At 52.9% G+C, this 19,814-nt stretch overlaps 1 protein-coding gene across 1 annotated transcript in view; it reads left to right on the top strand.

Moving 5' to 3' along the window:
* The first annotated feature begins 377 nt into the window (after positions 1 to 377).
* Positions 378 to 19,814, top strand: part of STX1A (syntaxin 1A) — a 73,169-nt gene continuing 53,732 nt past the window's right edge. Inside the window, exons 1-3 of the mRNA XM_054646928.2 lie at positions 378 to 510; positions 17,737 to 17,814; positions 18,914 to 19,013. Of these exons, the coding sequence (XP_054502903.1) occupies positions 481 to 510; positions 17,737 to 17,814; positions 18,914 to 19,013 (208 nt within the window). The 5' untranslated portion in view covers positions 378 to 480. The remainder of the gene's footprint in view (positions 511 to 17,736; positions 17,815 to 18,913; positions 19,014 to 19,814) is intronic.

The following is a 19,814-nucleotide window of genomic DNA, read 5'->3' as shown; positions in this document are numbered from 1 at the left end:
TCCCTCCCGATGTTATCCCCAGATGTGACTGCCTCCTGTGGCCTCCCCAAATGTGATGTCCCTTGGGTGTGACCCGCAGCTGCGACCTTCTCGCGTGGACCCCTCCCAGCGAGACCCCTTCCCGTAGATGAGACGCCCCCACATGTGAGGTCCCCTGGGTGTGACCCGCAGCCGTGACACCTCATTTTCCGCCGGGCGCGACCCCCACCCCCCGGTGACATCCCCTTGTCACAGCTGTGACCTTCTCAGCTGTGCCATCCCCTCCTCCGGTGGCCTCCCCGCGATGCGAGACCCCGCGTGCCGCCTCCCCGCAGTCTGATCCGAGATGTGAGTGTCCCCGTGGCAGTGTCCCCCTGCCGGTCCCCCGCGCCATGGCCGGGTCCCCGCGGTGTCCCCCCGCCCCTCTCCGCAGCGCCGCACGCATGCTCGGCGCCCGCCCCTCCCCGCGCTCTGCCCGTTCCCAGCGGCAGCGGGGCAAGGATGAAGGACCGGACCGGGGAGCTGCGCGCTGTGAGTGCGGGGCGCCGCGGGGGCTGCGGGGGATGCGGGCAGCCCTCTGCCCCATCGGGGACCGCCCGAAGCTGGCTGGGCCCCCCTCCCTGCGCAGGGGCCGCCCTGCCCTGAACGGCGGCGGCGAGGGGGTTGGGCGGGGGCTGGCAGCAGGGGATGAGCCCCCCGGACACGGCCGGGATGCCGGGATTAGAGGGGTGGGGGGGTTCCCCGGGCTGCGCCGTCCGCACACCGCGCACCGCTGCGTTCTGCCCGGCTTCGGGCGGTGCGAGCGGCGATCTGCGCGGTGCCGGGGCCGCGGCGGCGGAGCAGCATCGCCGCTGGGAGGAGCAGATACGGACGTGTGTTTGTAGCGGTGCGGGCGGGGGCTGCCCGCGGGGCCGTGCCGTGCCGTGCCGTGCTCCCCGGGGCCGTGCCGTGCCGTGCCGTGCTCCCCAGGACCGTGACGCGCCCGCTCCCCTCCCGTTTTGCGTGCTCATCCTCCGGCGCAGCCGCTGCGGCGGGGCCGGGGGGCGCCTGCGGCCGCTGCACCGCGCTGACCCCAGCGCCGTGACCCGGCCTGTCGGGGAGGCCTCGGGCTCCGTGTGCGGCCGTGGCCGGCCCTGTGTCCCGCGGAGGCCCCGAGCCCCCCAGCCCGGGGCGCGGGCGGTGGGAGGTGGCGGCGGCTGCGCGCACGGAGCATCGGTGGAAGGAGCCCCCGCTGCCCCCGCTGCCCCCGCTGCCCATGCCCGGGCCCCTGCGGCACCCTCGGGGCCGCCGCGGTGCTGCTGCCCACGCTGGGGCCGAGCCCTGGGCACAGCGGCAGTGGCCGGAGGGGCAGAGCCCGAAATCCCGGAGTGCTGCTCCAGCCCCCGCCCTGTACCAACCACCCCGGTCCTCCCTTCCAGTGCTTTTTCTTGTTTCGGTTTTTTTTTTCCTATTTTTCCTTTTTTTTTTTCCTTTTTTATTTTGGTGCATTATTTTTTTTAAATTACTTCACGGTTGGCGCTGCAGAGCCGCGTGGGATTGCAGGGGGTTCTGTCCCGTGGGGAGGACTCTGCCACAGAGCGAGGGGCACTGGGGACCAGCGTGGTGTCCAGTCTGGTCGGGCATCAGAGCTGCCACCAGCATCGCTTGGCTGCGAGTTTGGTTTGGTCTGAAAAAACCCCCGGAGGATGGGGCTGGGGTGATGGCAGCGAGGGGCTGAGGAGGTGATGGGCAGCTCTGAACGCCCAGGGCTCGCTGTGGGTGGCTGTGGATTCCGGGGAAGGAAGAGGCTCCCGCAAGAGCTGCCTCCCCACTCTGCCTGGAAAACACCCAAACATGGGGCTCTGTCTCCACCACCAGCACAGGCTGTGAAATGGGATTGGAAAGCAGGCTTTTTAATAATAATAGTAAAAAGAAGCCTCATGAATGTCCTTTTGGCAGCCGTTGCTGGCTGAGAAGTGATGCCATGGAGTATTTTAAAATTTCTCTGTTCCTTTAAATATGCCTTAAGAAAAATAAAATGTGTTTTTGCCTCACTCCTGCTGCTGCTCCTTATTCATCAGCCTCATGCTGAGGGTGCAGCATTCTTCCCGGGGACTCCTGGGGATGGAGGAATGCTTTTGAGCATCCAGTTGCCCCGAATGTGAGTGGGTGCCCCCTGGCAGGACTGCAGTGAGTGAGGCAGCGTGGATTTACACCCTTGGTGCTGGCAGACACCAGGGAGGAGCGAGATGCTGCAGTGGACACAGAGTCAGGAGCGTTTGAACTTGTATCCTCTCTGCTGCCTCATTAATAGCCTGGGTTGGTTCCTCCCATGTTAATACAGTGCTTAAAATCTGCCAGGGATGATAAAAAGGAAGGATTAATAAAAAAAGAGCTGGCATTGTTGGAGCAGAGGAGGGGATGCAGGGCAGTCACCGCTCTACAGAACAGGAGCTCCATGTCTTAATGGGATTTTTTAAATGGTACTTGATATTCAAAATGCTAATCCCAGTTCTTTTCTGAACCTCGGCTCTGGTTTGGATCAGACTTGCTGGAGCTTATTCAGTGCCCTTGTGGGAGTAGTGCCCCCAGGTCTGCTCTGAACCAGGGATAGGAAATTTAACTTACAGATAAAACATGTCCCCTTGTTGTGGAAGGAGAGCTGCTGAGGATGGGCTGTACAGGATGCCTTGGATGAGGCTGAGCAGAGCTTTGTTTACAGCTGCTTCTGTGCAGGTGTCCCAGCTCTGGCTGTCACTGGTGTTTCCTGCCCATCTGGAGTGGGTCTGGCGCTGGTCCTGTTCCCCAGCACCCCCAGGAGCAGCCCTGGTGACATGGTGTGTACATGCAGGGTTGTGAATGCTCCATCGTGCCATAGAGCTGACAGCTCAGCTTGAGTGAGGCATTGGGATTTCCAGGATGTGACACAGGTCCAAATGGTAAAATAATTATGAATGGTGTTTGGAGAGTGGGAGGAAGCAAGGGAGATGTGCCAGTGTTATAGGATCACAGAGTGGCTTAGGTTGGAAGGAACCATCCAGTTCCAACCCCCAGCCATGGGCAGGGCCCATTTTTTGGGGTGCACTTTCCCCCTGTGCCTGTTATTCACCTCCACAGCTGTTTTTGTGTGCATTTCTCCAGTGATGTTTGTGTGTTTGTGCCGTGCCACTGCCCTCTCCAGCTGGCTGAATCCTCACTCCTGACAGCCAAGTCCCTGCTCCCAGCGCTGCCTCCTGCCAGTGGGAGTAGTGGGAGATGAGAGTTAAAAATAAAAGGGGAGAGGAAGCGAGGTGGGCTCCAGGTCGGGCTCTGTGGGTGCCCCCGTCCCCTCCTGTGGCAGTGAAATCTGCAGCAGTGCCCCAGGACTCACAGCCTGACCTCTCTCCATCCCTTCCTCTTAATTCCATCCTGTTCCTACTGAGGCTTTCTCTCCTGGGGGCACGAATGTGAAGTCGAGCACAGTTTGCAGAGGTCAGGTCTTGTGTGTCTCCATCTTTTCCAGGACCCCCGGCTGCAGAAGTCCCTACAGACCTTGCAGATGAATACATTCACTTGTTCAGATGCCATCTTCCTTTCCCTTGTTAACCCTTTTCATTGCCATAAGTGCTTTTGAGCTCTTCTGTTCATCCAGAAGGGTCACACGTGAATAATTCAGCTGTCCTGTGTCCCTGCCAGTGGGGAGTGGGGCTGTCACATGGCAGGTGACAGCCGGTGTCCACAGCTCTGCCTCGGCTTGAGGGGTTTTAGCATCACTGAAATGCTGGATTTTGGGGCTGGGGAGGAGCAGAGCTGTCCTGGCAGGTCAGACATGGCTGCCCTTAGAGCAGTCCTGATCCCACAAGCGCTGTGGCAGGGAAGCTGCTTTGCCTGCTCCCGTGGGGTCCTGGAGCAGGAGGGGTGAGACACTGCTGAACCTTCACTGCTGGGCAGCTGGGCAAGGAGGAAGGTGACAGGAGTGATGCAGATGAGCCCTACATGCTCCTGTGTGGGGTGTTCTGGTGTTCCTGCATGCTCCTGTGTGAGATGTTGAGATGTTCTTGTGTTCCTACATGCTCCTCTGTGGAGTGTTCTTGTGTTCTGACATGCTGCTGTGTTCCTACAAGCTCCTATGTGGGGAGGAGTGTTCTTGTGTTCCTTCATGCTCCTGTGTGGGATCTTGTGTTCCTACATGCTCCTGTGTGAGATCTTCTTGTGTTCCTGCATGCTCCTGTGTGGGATCCTGTGTTCCTACACACTCCTGTGTGAGATGTTGAGATATTCTTGTGTTCCTACATGCTCCTGTCTGTGTGAGATGTTTTTGTGCTCCTACATGCTCCTCCTGTGTGAGATCTTCTTGTGTTCCTCCGTGCTCTTGTGTTCCTACATGCTCCTGTATGGGATATTCTTGAGTTCCCCAGCACTGAGGGGTCCTGGGTGTCCCTGTGCCACAGGGACACTGTTCTCAACAGTGCATGCACACTGTGGTAGGGCAAGCCAAAAACTGGGAAAACCTTTTTCTGTGCTCTAGACATGGCTGCAGGCAAAGCCCAGACTCTAGGTCACTCTGGGTGGTGTGTCTTGTCCCCAGCCTGGGAGGGGCCTGGTGGGGTGATGGACAGAGTTTGAGGGACAGGCAGAGCTCAGAGGGGACACTGAGCCCCAGGGTCCCTTGGATGTGTTTGGGGAGCTTCAGGTCTGCTGCATGGGGATCTGGTAGTCCCACTGGAATCAACTTAAACACAGGAATACTCTTGACCCACTGAGACCTGGTGTCAGTCTGGGCATCAGAGAGTGATAAGAGTGATGATAAGTGCAGCCAGATACATCAGCTGGGTGTCTGAGAGGATGGAGCCAAAAGGGTTCAGTCTCATCCCTGCTGTTTTAATAGAAGTGTCTTTGTGTGTGAGCTGCTCGGAAGCTGTACAAATGTTTGTTTTGCCATGTATCTCCCCATTAACAAGATTTCTCAGGAAATATGCAAAATTATCACTACAGGCAGAACATGTACAGTAAGGCTCATTAAGCTAAGTACTGTGATAAATTGCTTCTTCCAGAAAATTATGTATATTAGCAAAAAAGGAGGAGAGTGAGCCCAGGTGGAAGGGCAGGAAGACAGAGTGTGTGGGATTGTTGTGGCTCCAGGTGACCTGGGCACACCTGCCTCAGGGGAGTGTCCTTGCACCATGGGATGATCCTGCAGGAGGTGTGGGGAGGGGAGGGCAAGCAGAGGACAGCAGGGGAAATGGAGATGGAGCAGTGCTGTGTCAGGACCAGAGCAGGCACAAAGCCAGAGAGGCTCTTTGCTCAGGGAAAAACCAGGCAACTGTGGAAGCACAAGGAGTAGAAAGTTTTGCTGAACTGAAAGGAGGGGAGAGAGCAGGGGGGACGTGTCACAGGCTGCTTGCACCTCTGCACCTCTGCCTGCAGTGGCCAGAGCCAGGGCTGCTCTTGGGAATGTGGGCACTGCTTTTGCCCCCCAGATCAGGGAGCAGACTTAGGGCTGTGAACAGGGGACAGGCTGTGGCATGTGGTGTGTCATGGGCTCACAGAGTGGCTTGGCTTGGAAAGGACCTTCACAGACCATGTGGTGCCATGGGCAGGAGCACCTTCACTAGACCAGATTGCTCTGAGCCTTCTTCCAGTCTGACCTTGAACACTTCCAGGGATGAGGCTGACACAGCAGACAGATTTCAGGATGCTCAATTCCTGCATGAGAGATGTTCTGAAACATCTTTCACCCTTTTTCAATGATACTCTGAGTATTTTCCATAGTGATGCAGCTGCTCTCCCCTTGCAGGAGTGATGGAAGTAGTGAGTGCAGCCCAGGACATCTGCTGGCCAAAAGCTTGGGGACATCCAGAGGAGATCAGGAAGTTCTTCTGCTCCACCAGCCCTGGAGAGCTCAGGCTCAGGAAAAGATTCCCCTCAGTTGCCAAGGAACCTTCAAAGAACTGTATCATCCAATCCTACTGTCTTGGGTTGGAACATCTTCCACTAGACCAGCTCCTGACTGGTTGTAGAATTCCAAATCTCCTGCCCAAATTGTGTTCATTTGCTCCTAGGCCAGCATGTTCTTTCTACAGGAGGAGGTTCCTCCTCAGGCACCTCAGGATACACCCCAGCACAGGGGACAGACCTGGGTGTGCAGCATCAAATATTGCTGCAGGGTGGGACTGAACTTTGTGTTAACAGTGCAGTTTTCCATATTCTAATGAATACTTGCAAACCCACGTTTCTTTTCATGGGAAATAACTAAAAATGAAGTTTTCTGCTCACTGTTCTGTGAGTTTTCAGGAGAGTGCTGCCACTGTGGCCACCTCCATGCTGCTGTACTTGTGCAGATGTGTGCTGCAGGTTTTCCAGTATGAGCTTTGCCTTTTCCCCTGCCATTGCTGGTCTTCCATCAGGTTCTGTCAGACTTTGGGTTTGTGTATGAAATGACTGTTTTGGTTTTCCAGAGGACCTTTGCCTTTTGGGAGGATCAGTGGCTCACTGGGATGGTGCTGAGGTTCCTTTACAGGGTCTAGGCAAGAGCACCAAAGAAATGTCATTGAGCTTCCATGACCATGTGAGCAGCCTGGTTTGGTGAAGGTGTCCCTGCCCAGGCAGGGGGTTGGACTGGAGCATCCTTGAATGTCCATTCCAGATCAATATTCCATGAGTGCCTGTTTGTAGGTGAGGTGATGGGGTTTGCAGCATAACCATTGTATGGACTGTGTTGATCCCACAGCCATGGGAGTTGTGGTGCTGCCCCTGTCACCTTCTCTGCCTGAGGCTTCCCTTATTTTTTCTCTGGTAGCTCTGGTCTGCACAGGAGCTGTAACCATGATGATGCCACTTAGAGGGTGTTAAAAAATTAATGTCAGATTATTTAAGTCTGTTTTTAAGCAAATCATTCTCCAGCCATGACTGTAAATTTATAAAGTACTGGCTGTAAAGTCTGGGTGCTTTCCAGTATGTGATAGTGCTGTCCATGTTACAGGAGGAGGTCAGTGAGTTCAGAGTTCAGCTCATTGCCCTCTCCAGGACTGGTGTCACCTCTGGCACTTGCTCTTCAGAGCTAAGGAGAATTTTACCTGTTTGCTTTTAAAACTGAGCTTAAGAATGATTATGGCTCTGCTGAAAGGCGTGGACTTTGTGCCAAAGGAATGCAAGCAAGCACCTAAGGACAAAACTCTTGGAAACCATGTTCTCCCTTGCACTGCTAGTGTTGGAAATTGGAAACACCACCTGACTCATGCAGGTGTTGCTGAATGCTGAAGTCATCTGTGCCTTGGATTTTTACTGGGAAGGTATGGGCTGGTTTTGGTGAATATTAGAATTACAGAATTGCTTAGGTTAGAAAACCCCTCTAAGATCCAACTGTTTCCCCAGCACTAACCCCAAGTGCCACAGCTACACATCTGTTAAACCCATTCAGGGGTGGTGACTCCATCTCTGCCCTGCACAGCCTGTGCCTTGGTACCTGGGCTGGACAGCCCTTTCCATGGAGAAATTTTCCCCAGAATCCAACTGAATTTGCCCTGGCACAACTTGAGGCCATTTCCTCTTGTCCTGTCCCTTGTTCTCTGGGAGCGGAGCCTGATCCCCACCTGGTTCCACCCTCCTGCAGGGCACTGTAGACAGTGAGGTCCCCCCTGAGCCTCCTTTTCTCCAGGCTGAGCCCCCCAGCTGCTCCTGGTGCTCCAGACCCTTCCCCAGCTCCATTCCTTTCCCTGGACGCACTCCAGCATCTCCATGACCTTCTTGTTGTGAGGGGCCCAGACTGACCCAAGATTTGTGGTGCCCCAGCAGTGTCCAGCACAGGGGGACAATCCCTGCCCTGGTCCTGTGGACACTTTATTTCTGACACAAGACAAGTGCCATTGGCCTCTTGCCCACCTGGACTTGTTGTCATCTTATTGCAGGGGTTCCATGCTGCTGTCTCCTATCACAATAGTTTCACACCTTTGTGGTGTTGCTCATGGGCAGCTCCTCAGAGCACTGACTCTTCTTCACAAAGCAGCCACCAACCCCAGTTCCCCTCTCACCCAGCCACCCCACTCTTTATAGCATCTTCCTCTCACTGGTCACAGCTGTGGCCTGTTAAAGTCAGGCCTGCTCCTGATCTTTGCTAATTGGCCCAGCTGCAGCTCTTTAGGTGTGAGATCACTTTCTACACTATTTTCTTATATTCTATCCCCCTACGTGGGCTTATGTTCAGCTACTGCTGGCCAGTGCCCCAAGGTCTTTCCCAGCTTTCCAGTGGCTCTGCCCCCAGCCTGGAGCACTCCATGGGGTTGTTGATACCCTAGTGTTGAATTTGGCCTCATTGAATGTCACAGAATTGCCCTTTGCCCATTGATTCAGCCTGTCCAGATCCCTCCTGCCCTCCAGCAGGTCAGCATCTCACCCAGCTTGGTGTCTTCTGCTGAGGGTGCCTGAGTCCCCTTGTCCATGTCATTGATAAAGGATTGGCCCCAGCACTGATCCCTGGAGAGCACCACTGGTGGCAGGCTGCCAGCTGGATTTAGTGCTGGAATAGGGCACAGCTGAGCTTGGGGCCTGTGTGCCATGAAGTGGCCAATTTATCGTGGTGCACAGCTCTATTATGTGGCCTGCAGAAAGGCCTGGGTCCATAGGTATTTCAAGGCATGGTTTTGGGTGGTTCAGCTCTTCAGGGCTCTCTCCTGGGAGCACACCCTCTGGCTGTGCTTATCCTTATCCTCAGCCTTGGCACCCCCTCCCTGGAAACCTTCAGTGACAGGACTTCAGCCCTGCTTGAAGGGCTTTTTTTGGCTGCTGGAGATGCCTAAAGCAAACCCTGAAGTGTGGGGAGGTCAGGGTGATGCCTCAGGTTTAGATTTTCTATTTTCCAGATTCTGTGCTGCTTTAATGTGTGAGTCTGGGCTTCATATTAGGGGATGGTGAGCTGTCTGCAGAGAGCAGGAAGACACAGCAATTCCTTCTCTAGCTGGGCACCAAGGACAAATGATCCAAATCTCAGGCCCAGGACCATAAATAAGGTGGGCTGAAGAGAGAAAAACAAGAAGGATGGGACTGCATGGGCTAAATAAAGCTGGAATTGGACAATTAACTCCAATATGCAAATGGAGCAGAACTTATAAAAGTGAGAGACCCCGTGACCGGGTGTCCATTTTGGGACCATTTTGGTTCATCTTGGGTGCAGCCCTGGCTGGGCTCTTGTGCTGCCCAAGCTGGATCCATTGAGGCCTCTTCAGAAATCCCTACTTCATTCTTTGGCTCTGTCTAGCCTCTGTTCTAGGGCAGCCCCAGGGTGAGGGATTCACTTGGTGGGTGGGAGATCCATGGATGCCCTGCACCTTGTCCAGGTGGGGCTGTGCTGAGCTGCCCTTGTGCTGCCAAACATTGCAGAGCCAGGCTGGGGTGTTCCCAGAGATTTGGGCATCTGTACATTCTCCTGTGTGTCCTTTGGGCTCGGTGAGATGGCTGAGATGTCAGTGCTGCTCAGCTGTTGTGACCTTGTCCTTCCTTGCACAGCTGCAAGCCAGAATGAGCTGCCCTGGGAGCTCTCAGTGTCAGTGCCCTGGCCTTGGGAGTTTGGATACAGGGGACAAGGTGACTGCTGTTGGTGTTGGACCCCTCTGTGTTGAGTTTGCAGGGTCCCCAGGACGAGGGAGGAATTGATGAGTCTGACTCCATGTTCTTAGAAGGCTAATTTATTATTATATTTATATTATATCATTATATTATATTATACGATTATATTTTTATTATATTATATTATTATAATATTACATTATTTTTATATTATACTATATCATCATATTATATATTTATACTATATTATTATATTATTATATTATATTATATTATTATATTATACAGTATGATATTATATTATGCTGTATTATACTATACTAAAACTATACAAAAGAATAGAGAAAGGATGCATCAGAAGGCATAAAAAGAATGATAATGAAAACTCGTGACTCTCCAGAGTCCTGACACAGCTGGCTGTGATTGGTCATTAAGTAAAAACAATCCACATGTTGGATAAACAATCTCCAAGCACATTCCAAAGCAGCAAAACACAGGAGAAGCAAAATCAGATAATTATTTTCTTTTTTCTCTGAGGCTTCTCAGCTTCCCAGAAGAATCGTGGGCAAAGAAGATTTTTCAGAAAATATGACAGTGACACCCGTGTGCCACTCTGTGTGGGGACACAATCCCAGACATGACCCACAGCTGCTCAGAGGCAGCCCCAGAGCAGCCTGTGCACCCTGCCATGGTACAAAAAGAACATAATTTCACAAAGCAAGTCAAGCCCAGATGGCTGGGATCTCTTCAGCTGGGCAGAGCAGCACGGAGGTGTTGGTAAATACAAACAAACAGATGCAGCCTGGGAGTGAAGCCGTGGAGCAGCCTCCTCATTCAGGGATGAGGCCTTTCTGTGCTTCCTGAGTGGTCCCTAGGAGGGGGATGGCAGCTGGTGTGGCTTTTCCTGTCCCTTGTGCTTTTGTGAGGCTCTGCTAGGGTGGGAGGCAGGCAGGAGCTCGCTGCCTCTTTGGACACAGATGATTCCCAGGAAAATGTGCCAGCAGGGCTTGGCAGAGGGCTGTGCCTGGGTTCAGGTGTGCCAGCAGGGACTGAGCCCCACTGGTCCTCTGCCCTGCCTCTGCTACCTGCACCAGCTCCCTGGGCATGGTCAGATCCATCTGCAGCACTCCCAGGAGAGGACCGGAGCCTGGGGCTGTGTGTGGCACTGCTGGGGTGACACAGAGCTGGCTGTGCCCCTCACTGCCCACCCTGCCAGGAACTGTGTGTGTCACTCCTGGGGTGACACAGAGCTGGTTGTGCCCCTCACTGCCCACCCTGACAGGAACCTGGGGCTGTGTGTGGCACTGCTAGGGTGACACAGAGCTGGCTGTGCCCCTCACTGCCCACCCTGACAGGAACCTGGGGCTGTGTGTGGCACTGCTAGGGTGACACAGAGCTGGTTGTGCCCCTCTCTGCTCACCCTGCCAGCCCTGCTCTTTGGAGGACAGAAAGCATCCAGTCTTTCCAGGTGTTCTGTGCTCCTTTGCCTCTTTCAGAAAGCGCTTGCAGAGGGAATGTGCTGGAATGAATTTGTCAGCATGTGCTGGTTACAAAACCTCAAAATAGAGCCGGGATGCTCCGGGGCTCTGGATGTCTTCTCATCTGCTGCTCCTTTTTGTCAGGGGTGGTATCACAGTTTGCTTCTGCCTCCACTTGGGATTTTGGCCCTTGTGGAGGGCACTGTGAAGCCTGTGAGGCGCCAAAAGCTGCTGGAGTGTGGGAATCCACAAAATCAGAGGGTTTTGGGAAAGCTGCAAAAGGCAGGCCCCAGAGACAGCAGAACTGTGATTAGAGCTAAACAGTAGCCATGAGATAGGTCAGCAGAAAAAATATTTAAAAAGTAGAAAAGCAAGGACAAATAGAACAATGGTCTGTGTATTAATGCTTGTCTAGAATAACTCCCTAAGCTACAGAAAAGTTTATCTAGTGAGATATTAGGAAGTTTGAAGCTTAGTAACGGAGCTCTGTGTTTTAAGGCTTACAAGCAGGTATTGTATTTGAAATAAGCAAGCATTGTTTAACCAAAGGTACCTGTGCTTATAGTGGTTGGATAGAACTACTGTCAATGTGCTTTTGCTTTGGGTGATTGGTCAAGAAACTTATAAAGTGAGTTGTAACATTGAGTTCTTGGTCTGCTGCCTGGGATGTGAGCTGATGGCATCTTCCCATTGTCATAACCATGTTGTTGTCTTATATACCAAGAGTTCTATTATCATTATAGTGCAAGGATTCCATATTGCCACAGTCTCGTACCTCCTCAGTGTTTCTCACAGGGAGCTCCTCTAAGCACTGGCTGTTCCTGGTCCTTACAGTAGTCATCATCTGACTCCAGATCCCACCAATCCCCTCTTTTATACCATTGCTCTTATTGGCTACAGGTGTGGCCTGTTAAGATCAGGCCTGCTCCTAATCTTTAGTAATTGGTCCAGCTGCAACTCGTTGGGGGATAAGATTACATTCTATACCACCTTCATTTACCCATACTGTACCCCCCTACACCATGTAATGAGACTGATGCTGAAAAATCAAACAGCTCAAGGCAGTTCCCAGCAGTCCTGTCCCATCGGTGATTTGTACAGAGACCCCAGCTGGCAATACTGGAGGAGCTCTGAGTGCCCTACCCTCCCCACCCAGCCCTGCTGCTCAGTGCCACTGAAGGGCAGCAGCTCCCAGAGCCATCCCAGCCCAGGTCAGGGCCCACATGGTGCCACTGCCCAGCCTCTGGTGGACTGGAGAAATAAAAACCTTGAAAAGAAGGGTTATCCTCACCCACCCTATGTGGGGACAAAGCCTGGAAGCCCTGGGTCCTTGGTGCTGCCTGACAGGGCCTGAGGCAGAAGTGAGGGGCACTGGGAGGATGCCGTGCCTGACATTGAGTTCCCAGGCTGTCACAGGCATCTTTTATGGAAAATCCTTTCCTTAGGATGTTTCCTCCTGAGAAGCTGAGAGGCCTCAGGGACAAAATGGAACCAATGGTTATCTGCTGCTGTGGAATGCAACAGGTGCATCTGGGATTGGTCTCATGTGGTTGTTTCTAATTAATGGCCAATCACAGCCCAGCTGGCTCAGACAGAGAGTCCGAGACACAAACCTTTGTTATCAATCCTTCTTATTCTATTCTTAGCTAGCCTTCTGATGAAATCCTTTCTTCTATTCTTTTAGTATAGTTTTAATGTAATATATATCATAAAATAATAAATCAACCTTCTGAAACATGGAGTCAGATCCTCATCTCCTCCCTCAACCTGAGACCCCTGTGAGCACCATCACACCAGGCTGGGGAATTGTTTGCTGCTTGTGCTGAGCAGCCCCTGCAGGTAGTTTTGACTGAGACAGGAGCTTTCCATGTGACTTTGGAAACCTGGGATGCTCACAATTGGGATGCATGAAGCCAAAACACGGTTATGTTTCCTTTTGAAACATGTTTCTTTTTTTTTTTTTTTGTTTTATGTTTCTTTTTTGAAAGTTTTGGCCTTGTTCCTACTTTTGTACTAGAATTAATCATGGGGGTCACCTCTTGGGGTAGAGCAGTGAGGGCCAGGCTGGAGGGAGATGCAGGGAGCAGCTGATCCATCAGTGCCTGCCCTGAGCTGCTCTCCCTGGCTTCCCCTCTGGCTGCAGTCCAAGGCACCCATTAGTGGATGTGGCTGCTCTGCCTGGCCCAGAGCTGGGGTGGTGGGGTGGGGTGGTCTGCCTGCCACAGGGGGTGAGGATGGCACTGAGGGTGTTCCCAGTGACGTGGGTTGGACAGATGGTGCCCTTCTCCAGCCCGGAGTGACAAGTGACATGTGCCCTCCTGACCAGCAGGCTCCATCTGTGTAATTTCCTCTTCATGGGGCTTCTGGCCGGGCTCTGTGCCATTCCCCCTGTCCAGTGCCTGCCCTAAATAACATCTCTGTGCCTGTCCATCAGCCTCTGTGCTCCCAGGAGTGCTGTGCCCTCAAGCATGAGTGCCTCTGGCAAGGCTGTGTGTGGCTTGGGTCCCCTTCCTGCAGGATTTCTGGGTATGGCAGGGTCCAGATAGGACTAGGCAGGGATGTGGCATCCTTTGTGCAATGAGGCAGGCCTGTTTTGGATGTGGAAGGGACAAGCAAGAGGTGACGAGGACAATAACATCTTGGCAGGTACCCTGCTCTCCTGCTGCTCTTCCTCTGCTGCCAGTCCCTGGCCTTCCTGGTTCCTGTACAAATCTTCATTTAAAATTAACAGTGGGAATACTCTGCTCACAGGCTTCAAAAAGGGGCTCAGAATTCTGGCAAGTTGAGATCCTGTCAGGATGATGGCAAAAAAATGCTGGATAGGCTTGTGGGGAGGTTGTGTTGAAGGTTTTTCTGTACAGGGCTGCAGGGGCTGGCTGGTGCTTCCCATCCATTCCATGGGCTGGGACACCTTTCACTAGTCCAGGCTGCTCCAAGCCCTGTCCAGCCTGGCCTTGGACACTTCCAGGGATAGGGAAACCACAGCTGCTCTGGGCACCCTGTGCCAGCCCCTCTTGGTCTGACATTTTCCCCCATGTCCAACCTGACTCCAGCCTCAGTCCAACACCATTGTCCTGTGCTGGGACAGAGCTGGAGGCGGCTCCAGGCTCAGAGCACAGGGGGAACACCCTCTCCTCTTGCCCATACTGCTGAGGATGAGCCAGTCTTTGTGTTTCTGTGCTGCCAGTGCCAGGTCAAACCCCATTTATCACCCAGCAGAATCCCCTGATCCATCCTCACAGGGGGCTCTCAGCTCCTTTCCTTTACTCCTTCCTGTAGATGCCCATCCTGTTGGGGCATGGTGAGGTGGCAGGAGCTGCAGGCAGGACACCCCCTGCATCTGTGGGTGGTGTGGATGTCCTTGTCCCTGACAGGGAGAGGTTTAGCAGGGTGGGGGAAGGAAGATCCCCTATCCTGTAAACACTCATCCAGGGTGGTGTTTGCATTGGCAGGTGCATCTTCCATCACTCCCAGTGTGTGTCCCCAGGGTCTGTTGGCATTTTCCAGGGTCCTGGGGGGTGTAGGTGGGGGTCTGTGTGTTACTGCCCATGCACTGGGCTCCCAGTACCACCCACCGAAGTGTGTGATGCTTCAAAGCTGTTGGTGCTTGAAATCAAGCACAGCACCAACCTAGCAGGCATGTGTGATATGTAAGTGGAATGTGAACATGGGTAATACTTGTGTCCCTGTAGCAAAGCTCTGTCCATGCATTCCTGGCTTTAGGACATGGTTCTTTGTGACCTCCTTAATGGTGAGCCCTCCTGCCATGTGCTGGGGGAATGCTTGGGATGCTCTGGGATCCATGGAGCACATGTGGGCACTGCTCTGGAAGCAGCTGTTGGCCCCAGGTGGAGCTGAGCTTACAGCCAGGCTTGCTGCTGGCTGAAGGGGTGGCACTGGGGCTGGGACAGTGACAGCTGTCACTGTGCTCAGATGGTTTGTGTAGGAGTGTCAGGGGCAGGACAGTGGGGATGGATGGAGAGCAGAGATCTCTGCAGCCAGGTCAGGAACTTGGGGTTTATTGCAAAGGGCCTGGGGGCAGGGCCCTGCTGGGAGCTGCCAGCCACAGCTCAGAGCAGGCCTGAGAGAAGAGAGGGGCAGAGAGGATGAGAGGGTGGAGAGTAAGAGGGTAAGAGCGAAGTTCTCGTTCCAATACAATAAATCTTCTTTTGTGTTGAATATTCTCATTCTCACTAACCAATCTAGTACAATATACAAATATATATACAATATACAAATCCTACAGCATTCACATACAGCGTATAAGAATCATTACATTACCATCCTGTGTTACATTTTAAACCCCAAAAACTCCTCTTTGGGCCCCTTCTGCCAAGCTGTAGGGTCTGCTCTGAGCCTTGGGCCTGTCTGCAAGCAGAGGGTGTTGTTCCATCAAAAGGGGATCACCTTCAGCTGGCCACACCATTGTTTTCCTGTTGTTCAGTAACTGAGGGATCTCAAAGCTTGCTTTCATTTCAATCTCACTTATAGTTTCTATATTCTCAAAATCTTTTTGCCAGACAATCATATTTATAAGGCTTTCCTGTTTCATCTTCCTCAACAGTTTGGAGCAAGGCTGGAGCAGTGGTGACACAGGACAGGGGGAGGAACTGGGCTGCCTGGTGGCACTGGCATGCAGGAAGGATTTAAAACATGACTGTGTTCACAGGGGCCTCAAGTTGAGGGAAGAGATGAGGATTTGACTCCATGTTTCAGAAGGCTGATTTATTATTTTATGATATATATTATATTAAAACTATACTAAAAGAGTAGAAGAAAGGATTTCATCAGAAGGCTAGCTAAGAATAGAAAAAGAAAGAATATAACAAAGGCTTGTATCTTGGACAGAGAGTCCGAGCCAGCTGACTGTGATTGGCCATTAATTAGAAACATCCAACATAGGCCAATCCCAGATGCACCTGTTGCATTCCACAGCAGCAGATAACCATTGGTTCCATTTTGTTCCTGAGGCCTCTTATCTATCACTGGAGTAAGAGCAGTGGCTGTAGTGGCTGTCTCCCTGCAGAGTGCAGAGGGGCCATGGGGTGATGTGTAACTGCAATCATCATGAGATGAGTAGAGGCAATCCTCTCTCAAATCTCCATTCCACTGGCTTCTTCTCTCTTGTAAAGATGGAGTAAGAGGAAACTTTTCCAACGTGTTAATTTTCCATTTCCCTCCGTCGTGTAACTGCTTTGGATGATAATCTTTTAAATGTCTCCTTATGTGCAGGACTGTAATTTTTCCTTCCCTTGAGAGCTTGCAGCCCCCGCCTTGCTGGGACAGGAGGTGTTTTCATCTCTGGTGACAATGACACACATGCTTCTGCAGACAAGGACAACCCCTCATTTGCCTGCTGTGACTTTACTAGTTCTGCTGTTTTATCTGTTTGCTCCCACCTTTCCTGCACTCTACAGCACTCCTTTTATTTTCCCATCACAGCATCCCTTGTGTTTGCCATGGCAGCATCCCTTCTATTTACCAGCATGGCATCCCTTATGTTTTCCTGACGTGGCATTCCTCATGTTTGCCCATTGCAGCATCTCTCATTTCCTATTGCAGCTTTCCTTGTGTTTCCCACTGCAGCTTCCCTCCTGCTTTCCCGTGGCAGCATTCCTTGTGTTTCCTGTGACAGCATCCCTCATGTTTCCCATTACAGCATCCCTCGTGTTTTCCCATCATGGCATCGCCCAGGCTTTCTCCTGTGGCAGCATTCCTTGTGTTTCCCATGGCAGCATCCCTTGTGTTTTCCTATCACAGCATCCCTCGTGCTTTCCCATGGCAGCATCCCTCTTGTTTTCCCATCACAGCATTCCTTGTATTTTCCTGTCACGGCACCCCTCATGTTTTCCCAGTCCAGCATTCCTTGTGTTTGCCATGGCAGCTTCTCTCGTGTTTTCCCATGGCAGCATTCCTCATGTTTTCCTATCACAGCATTCCTTGTGTTTTCCCATCACAGCATCCCTCATGCTTTCCTAGTCCAACATCCCTTGTGTTTTCCTATCACAGCATTCCTTGTGCTTTCCCAGTCCAGCATCCCTCATGTTTTCCCATCACAGCATTCCCTGTGTTTCCCATCACAGCATTCCTTGTGTTTTCCTATCACAGCACCCCTCATGTTTTCCCAGTCCAGCATCCCTTGTGCTTTCCCAGTCCAGCATCCCTCGTGTTTTCCTATCACAGCATTCCTTGTGTTTTCCCATGGCAGCATTCCTCATGTTTTCCTATCACAGCATTCCTTGTGCTTTCCCAGTCCAGCATCCTTTGTGCTTTCCAGCATGCCTCATGTTTTCCCATCACAGCATTCCCTGTGTTTCCCATCACAGCATTCCCTGTGTTTCCCAGTCCAGCATCCCTCATGTTTCCCATCATTTCCATGCCTCACACTTTCCCACTGCAGCACCCTGGTGTTTCCCATTCCTGCTCCTTGCAGAGCTGGTGTGCTCACACAGAGTGCCCTGGGAGCTCCCCCTCCCTGGCTGTGGGGTGTCCTCAGCTGTGTCCATGCTGTGCCATGGCTGCTGTGGTGTTTTGGCCATCCCTCCCTGCTGGATGTGTCTGTTCTCTGCTCTCCCAGAGCCCTGGGGCTCGGAGTTGCAGTGCCTGGGGTGTTCCCCACTCTGGCTGGTGTTTGCCCCAGCTCCTTGGAGCAGGTTAGCACAGGAGAAGGGGAAAGTTCCTCACAGGAGCTCTGAAATAGGGCTGGGAACTCTGCAGGAAGCCCTGGTTGATGCCTCTCTCTCTCTCTGTGTTGTTGCAGGCCAAGGACAGTGATGATGATGATGAAGTCACCGTCAGTGTGGACCGGGACCGTTTCATGGATGAGTTCTTTGAGCAGGTGAGAGCTTTGTTCCTCCAGTGTGGCTTTGAGGCTGCTTCAGACCTTTCTGCTGGCACCAGGGTGGGTTGTGGACGCTCCAGGCTCCCTGTGGCCACTGGGGATGAGGATGAAGGTCCTGCCCTGGCTGGTGCTGCTCAGCTGATGCTCAGGGTTGTGCTGAGTGCTGAACATCAGGAGCCTGAGGCTGTGCTGCCCTGTGGACGTTTCCCTGCTCCTCCAGAGCCCAGCCAGGCTCTTGCCCAGGCCATGAGAGCAGGGAAGCCTCACACCCAGCTCTCAGGCCTTTCCCCAGGGCACCTCTGCAGAGCAGCAGTCTCTGCATGGATCATGGATTTAATTTTGTGCCTCCTGTTCCCAAACAAGAGGTTGTCTTCTGGCATGTGGGTGGCTGTAAGATCTGCTTGCGGATTTTTAGCACACCCTTAGCATGGCATGTGTGTGGGGGGTGTTAAAATGGATCTGTGCAGGCAATGGAGTGGGAACTGGGATAAATCTGATGTGCAGGTGGAGGAAGATGAGCAAAGGAGTGGTGTGAGCTGAAGGAGAAGGCTGAGTTAGAGGGTGAGCAGCCTGCCAGGAGAACACAGGAGAGGTTTCCCCTCTTGAGCAATGCTGGTGTCTTCCTGTAGCACAGAAGGGCAGGGAAAATGCCAGAATGGATCTTTGGGAAAATGTGGCCTCCCTGAAATGGGGGGTGAGGGTCAAATTGGGCATTTCTGGAGCTTTTTATGGAGCAAGGAGCCATGGGAGACTGAGCCACTACCAGCCTGGCTTTGCAGTCTCAGCAGTGCTCTGCCAGTGGCACAGAGTCTGGGGATCAATCTGCTGCTGATTTATATAAATCCCAGAAGTTTCTCAGTGTATCACAAAGAATCCAGGACATACAGTCTGCATTACACTGCTGTGAGTCAGAGCTGGCTGGTGGGATGGAGAAGGGCTGATTCCACAGTTCCAAACTGGAAAATATTTATCCAGGAGGATGTTTGCTGTGGTTCAGACATGTCATGGTTGCTTTGGAATAGGGTATAATAATCCCTTCACTTTCCAAGAGTCCAGGTCTGTCACAGACCACCTGTCTTCTTGTCTCACTTCACAGGTGGAAGAAATTCGAGGCTTCATTGATAAAATTTCGGAGAATGTGGAAGAAGTGAAAAGGAAGCACAGTGCCATTCTGGCTTCCCCCAACCCTGATGAAAGTGAGTGAGCCCCGTGTGTCCCATGTGTCCTGTGGCTCCCCTGGTGGGTGGCTGGGGCCAGGCACAGTCCCCTGGGTCTGCAGGTGGCCACAGCTGGGTGCTGAGGGAGGGCTTGGGCTGGCCTGGTGACTGACTGGTGGCTTTGAGACCTGCAGAGGTGGTGAGAGTCCAGCGAGGGGATTTCTGCAAGCCTGGGGCAGTGTGGAGGCTGGGAAGGGCAAGTGCCTGTTTCTGTGGTGGGTGGAGTTGTCTTGCCCTGGGCTGCCTGGGCAAGTCCCAAAGAGTGGATAAAGCAGAACAGACCAAGTGTCACCTGCTTGGGCCCAGAAATGTCACAGCTCCTCTTTGAGCCAGAGGTGGCAGCTGGGACCTTGCATCTCTGTCCTGGGGACAATTTGTTGCTGGCTGGTCAAGGAGTCTATCCCTTCCAGACCTTTTTCTTCCAGAGAAAAGGTTTGCTGCCAGGAGCTGGAGTTAGGGCTTTGAGCACCCAAAGGATGGCAGCATTTGGGTGTCTGGGGGATCTGGCAGAGTTAGAACTGTGCATGCTGTGGTCCCTGCTCCCAAGGGAGCCAGAGGAGCTGGCTGTGGGGTGGTGAGGTCAGCAGTGGTGTCTGCAAAGCCCTTGCTGTGGAATGGGTGGATCTGAGGGCTGAGCTCTGCAGGGTGGGGCTGGAGCTGCCCAGGCTCACCTGCTGAGGGACAGCCCTGGAACAGCTCTGCTGCCCCAAACTCCACCTTCAGGGTGACACTGAGACCAGGTGGGTCCCCTCTGCCCCCCTCCATCATCATGCTGCTGTC

The sequence above is a fragment of the Agelaius phoeniceus genome, chromosome 20, assembly GCF_051311805.1.
Source record: "Agelaius phoeniceus isolate bAgePho1 chromosome 20, bAgePho1.hap1, whole genome shotgun sequence".
NCBI lineage: Eukaryota > Metazoa > Chordata > Aves > Passeriformes > Icteridae > Agelaius > Agelaius phoeniceus.
Note: the sequence above shows the minus strand (reverse complement) of the source record. Positions and strands in the feature narration are given on the sequence as shown.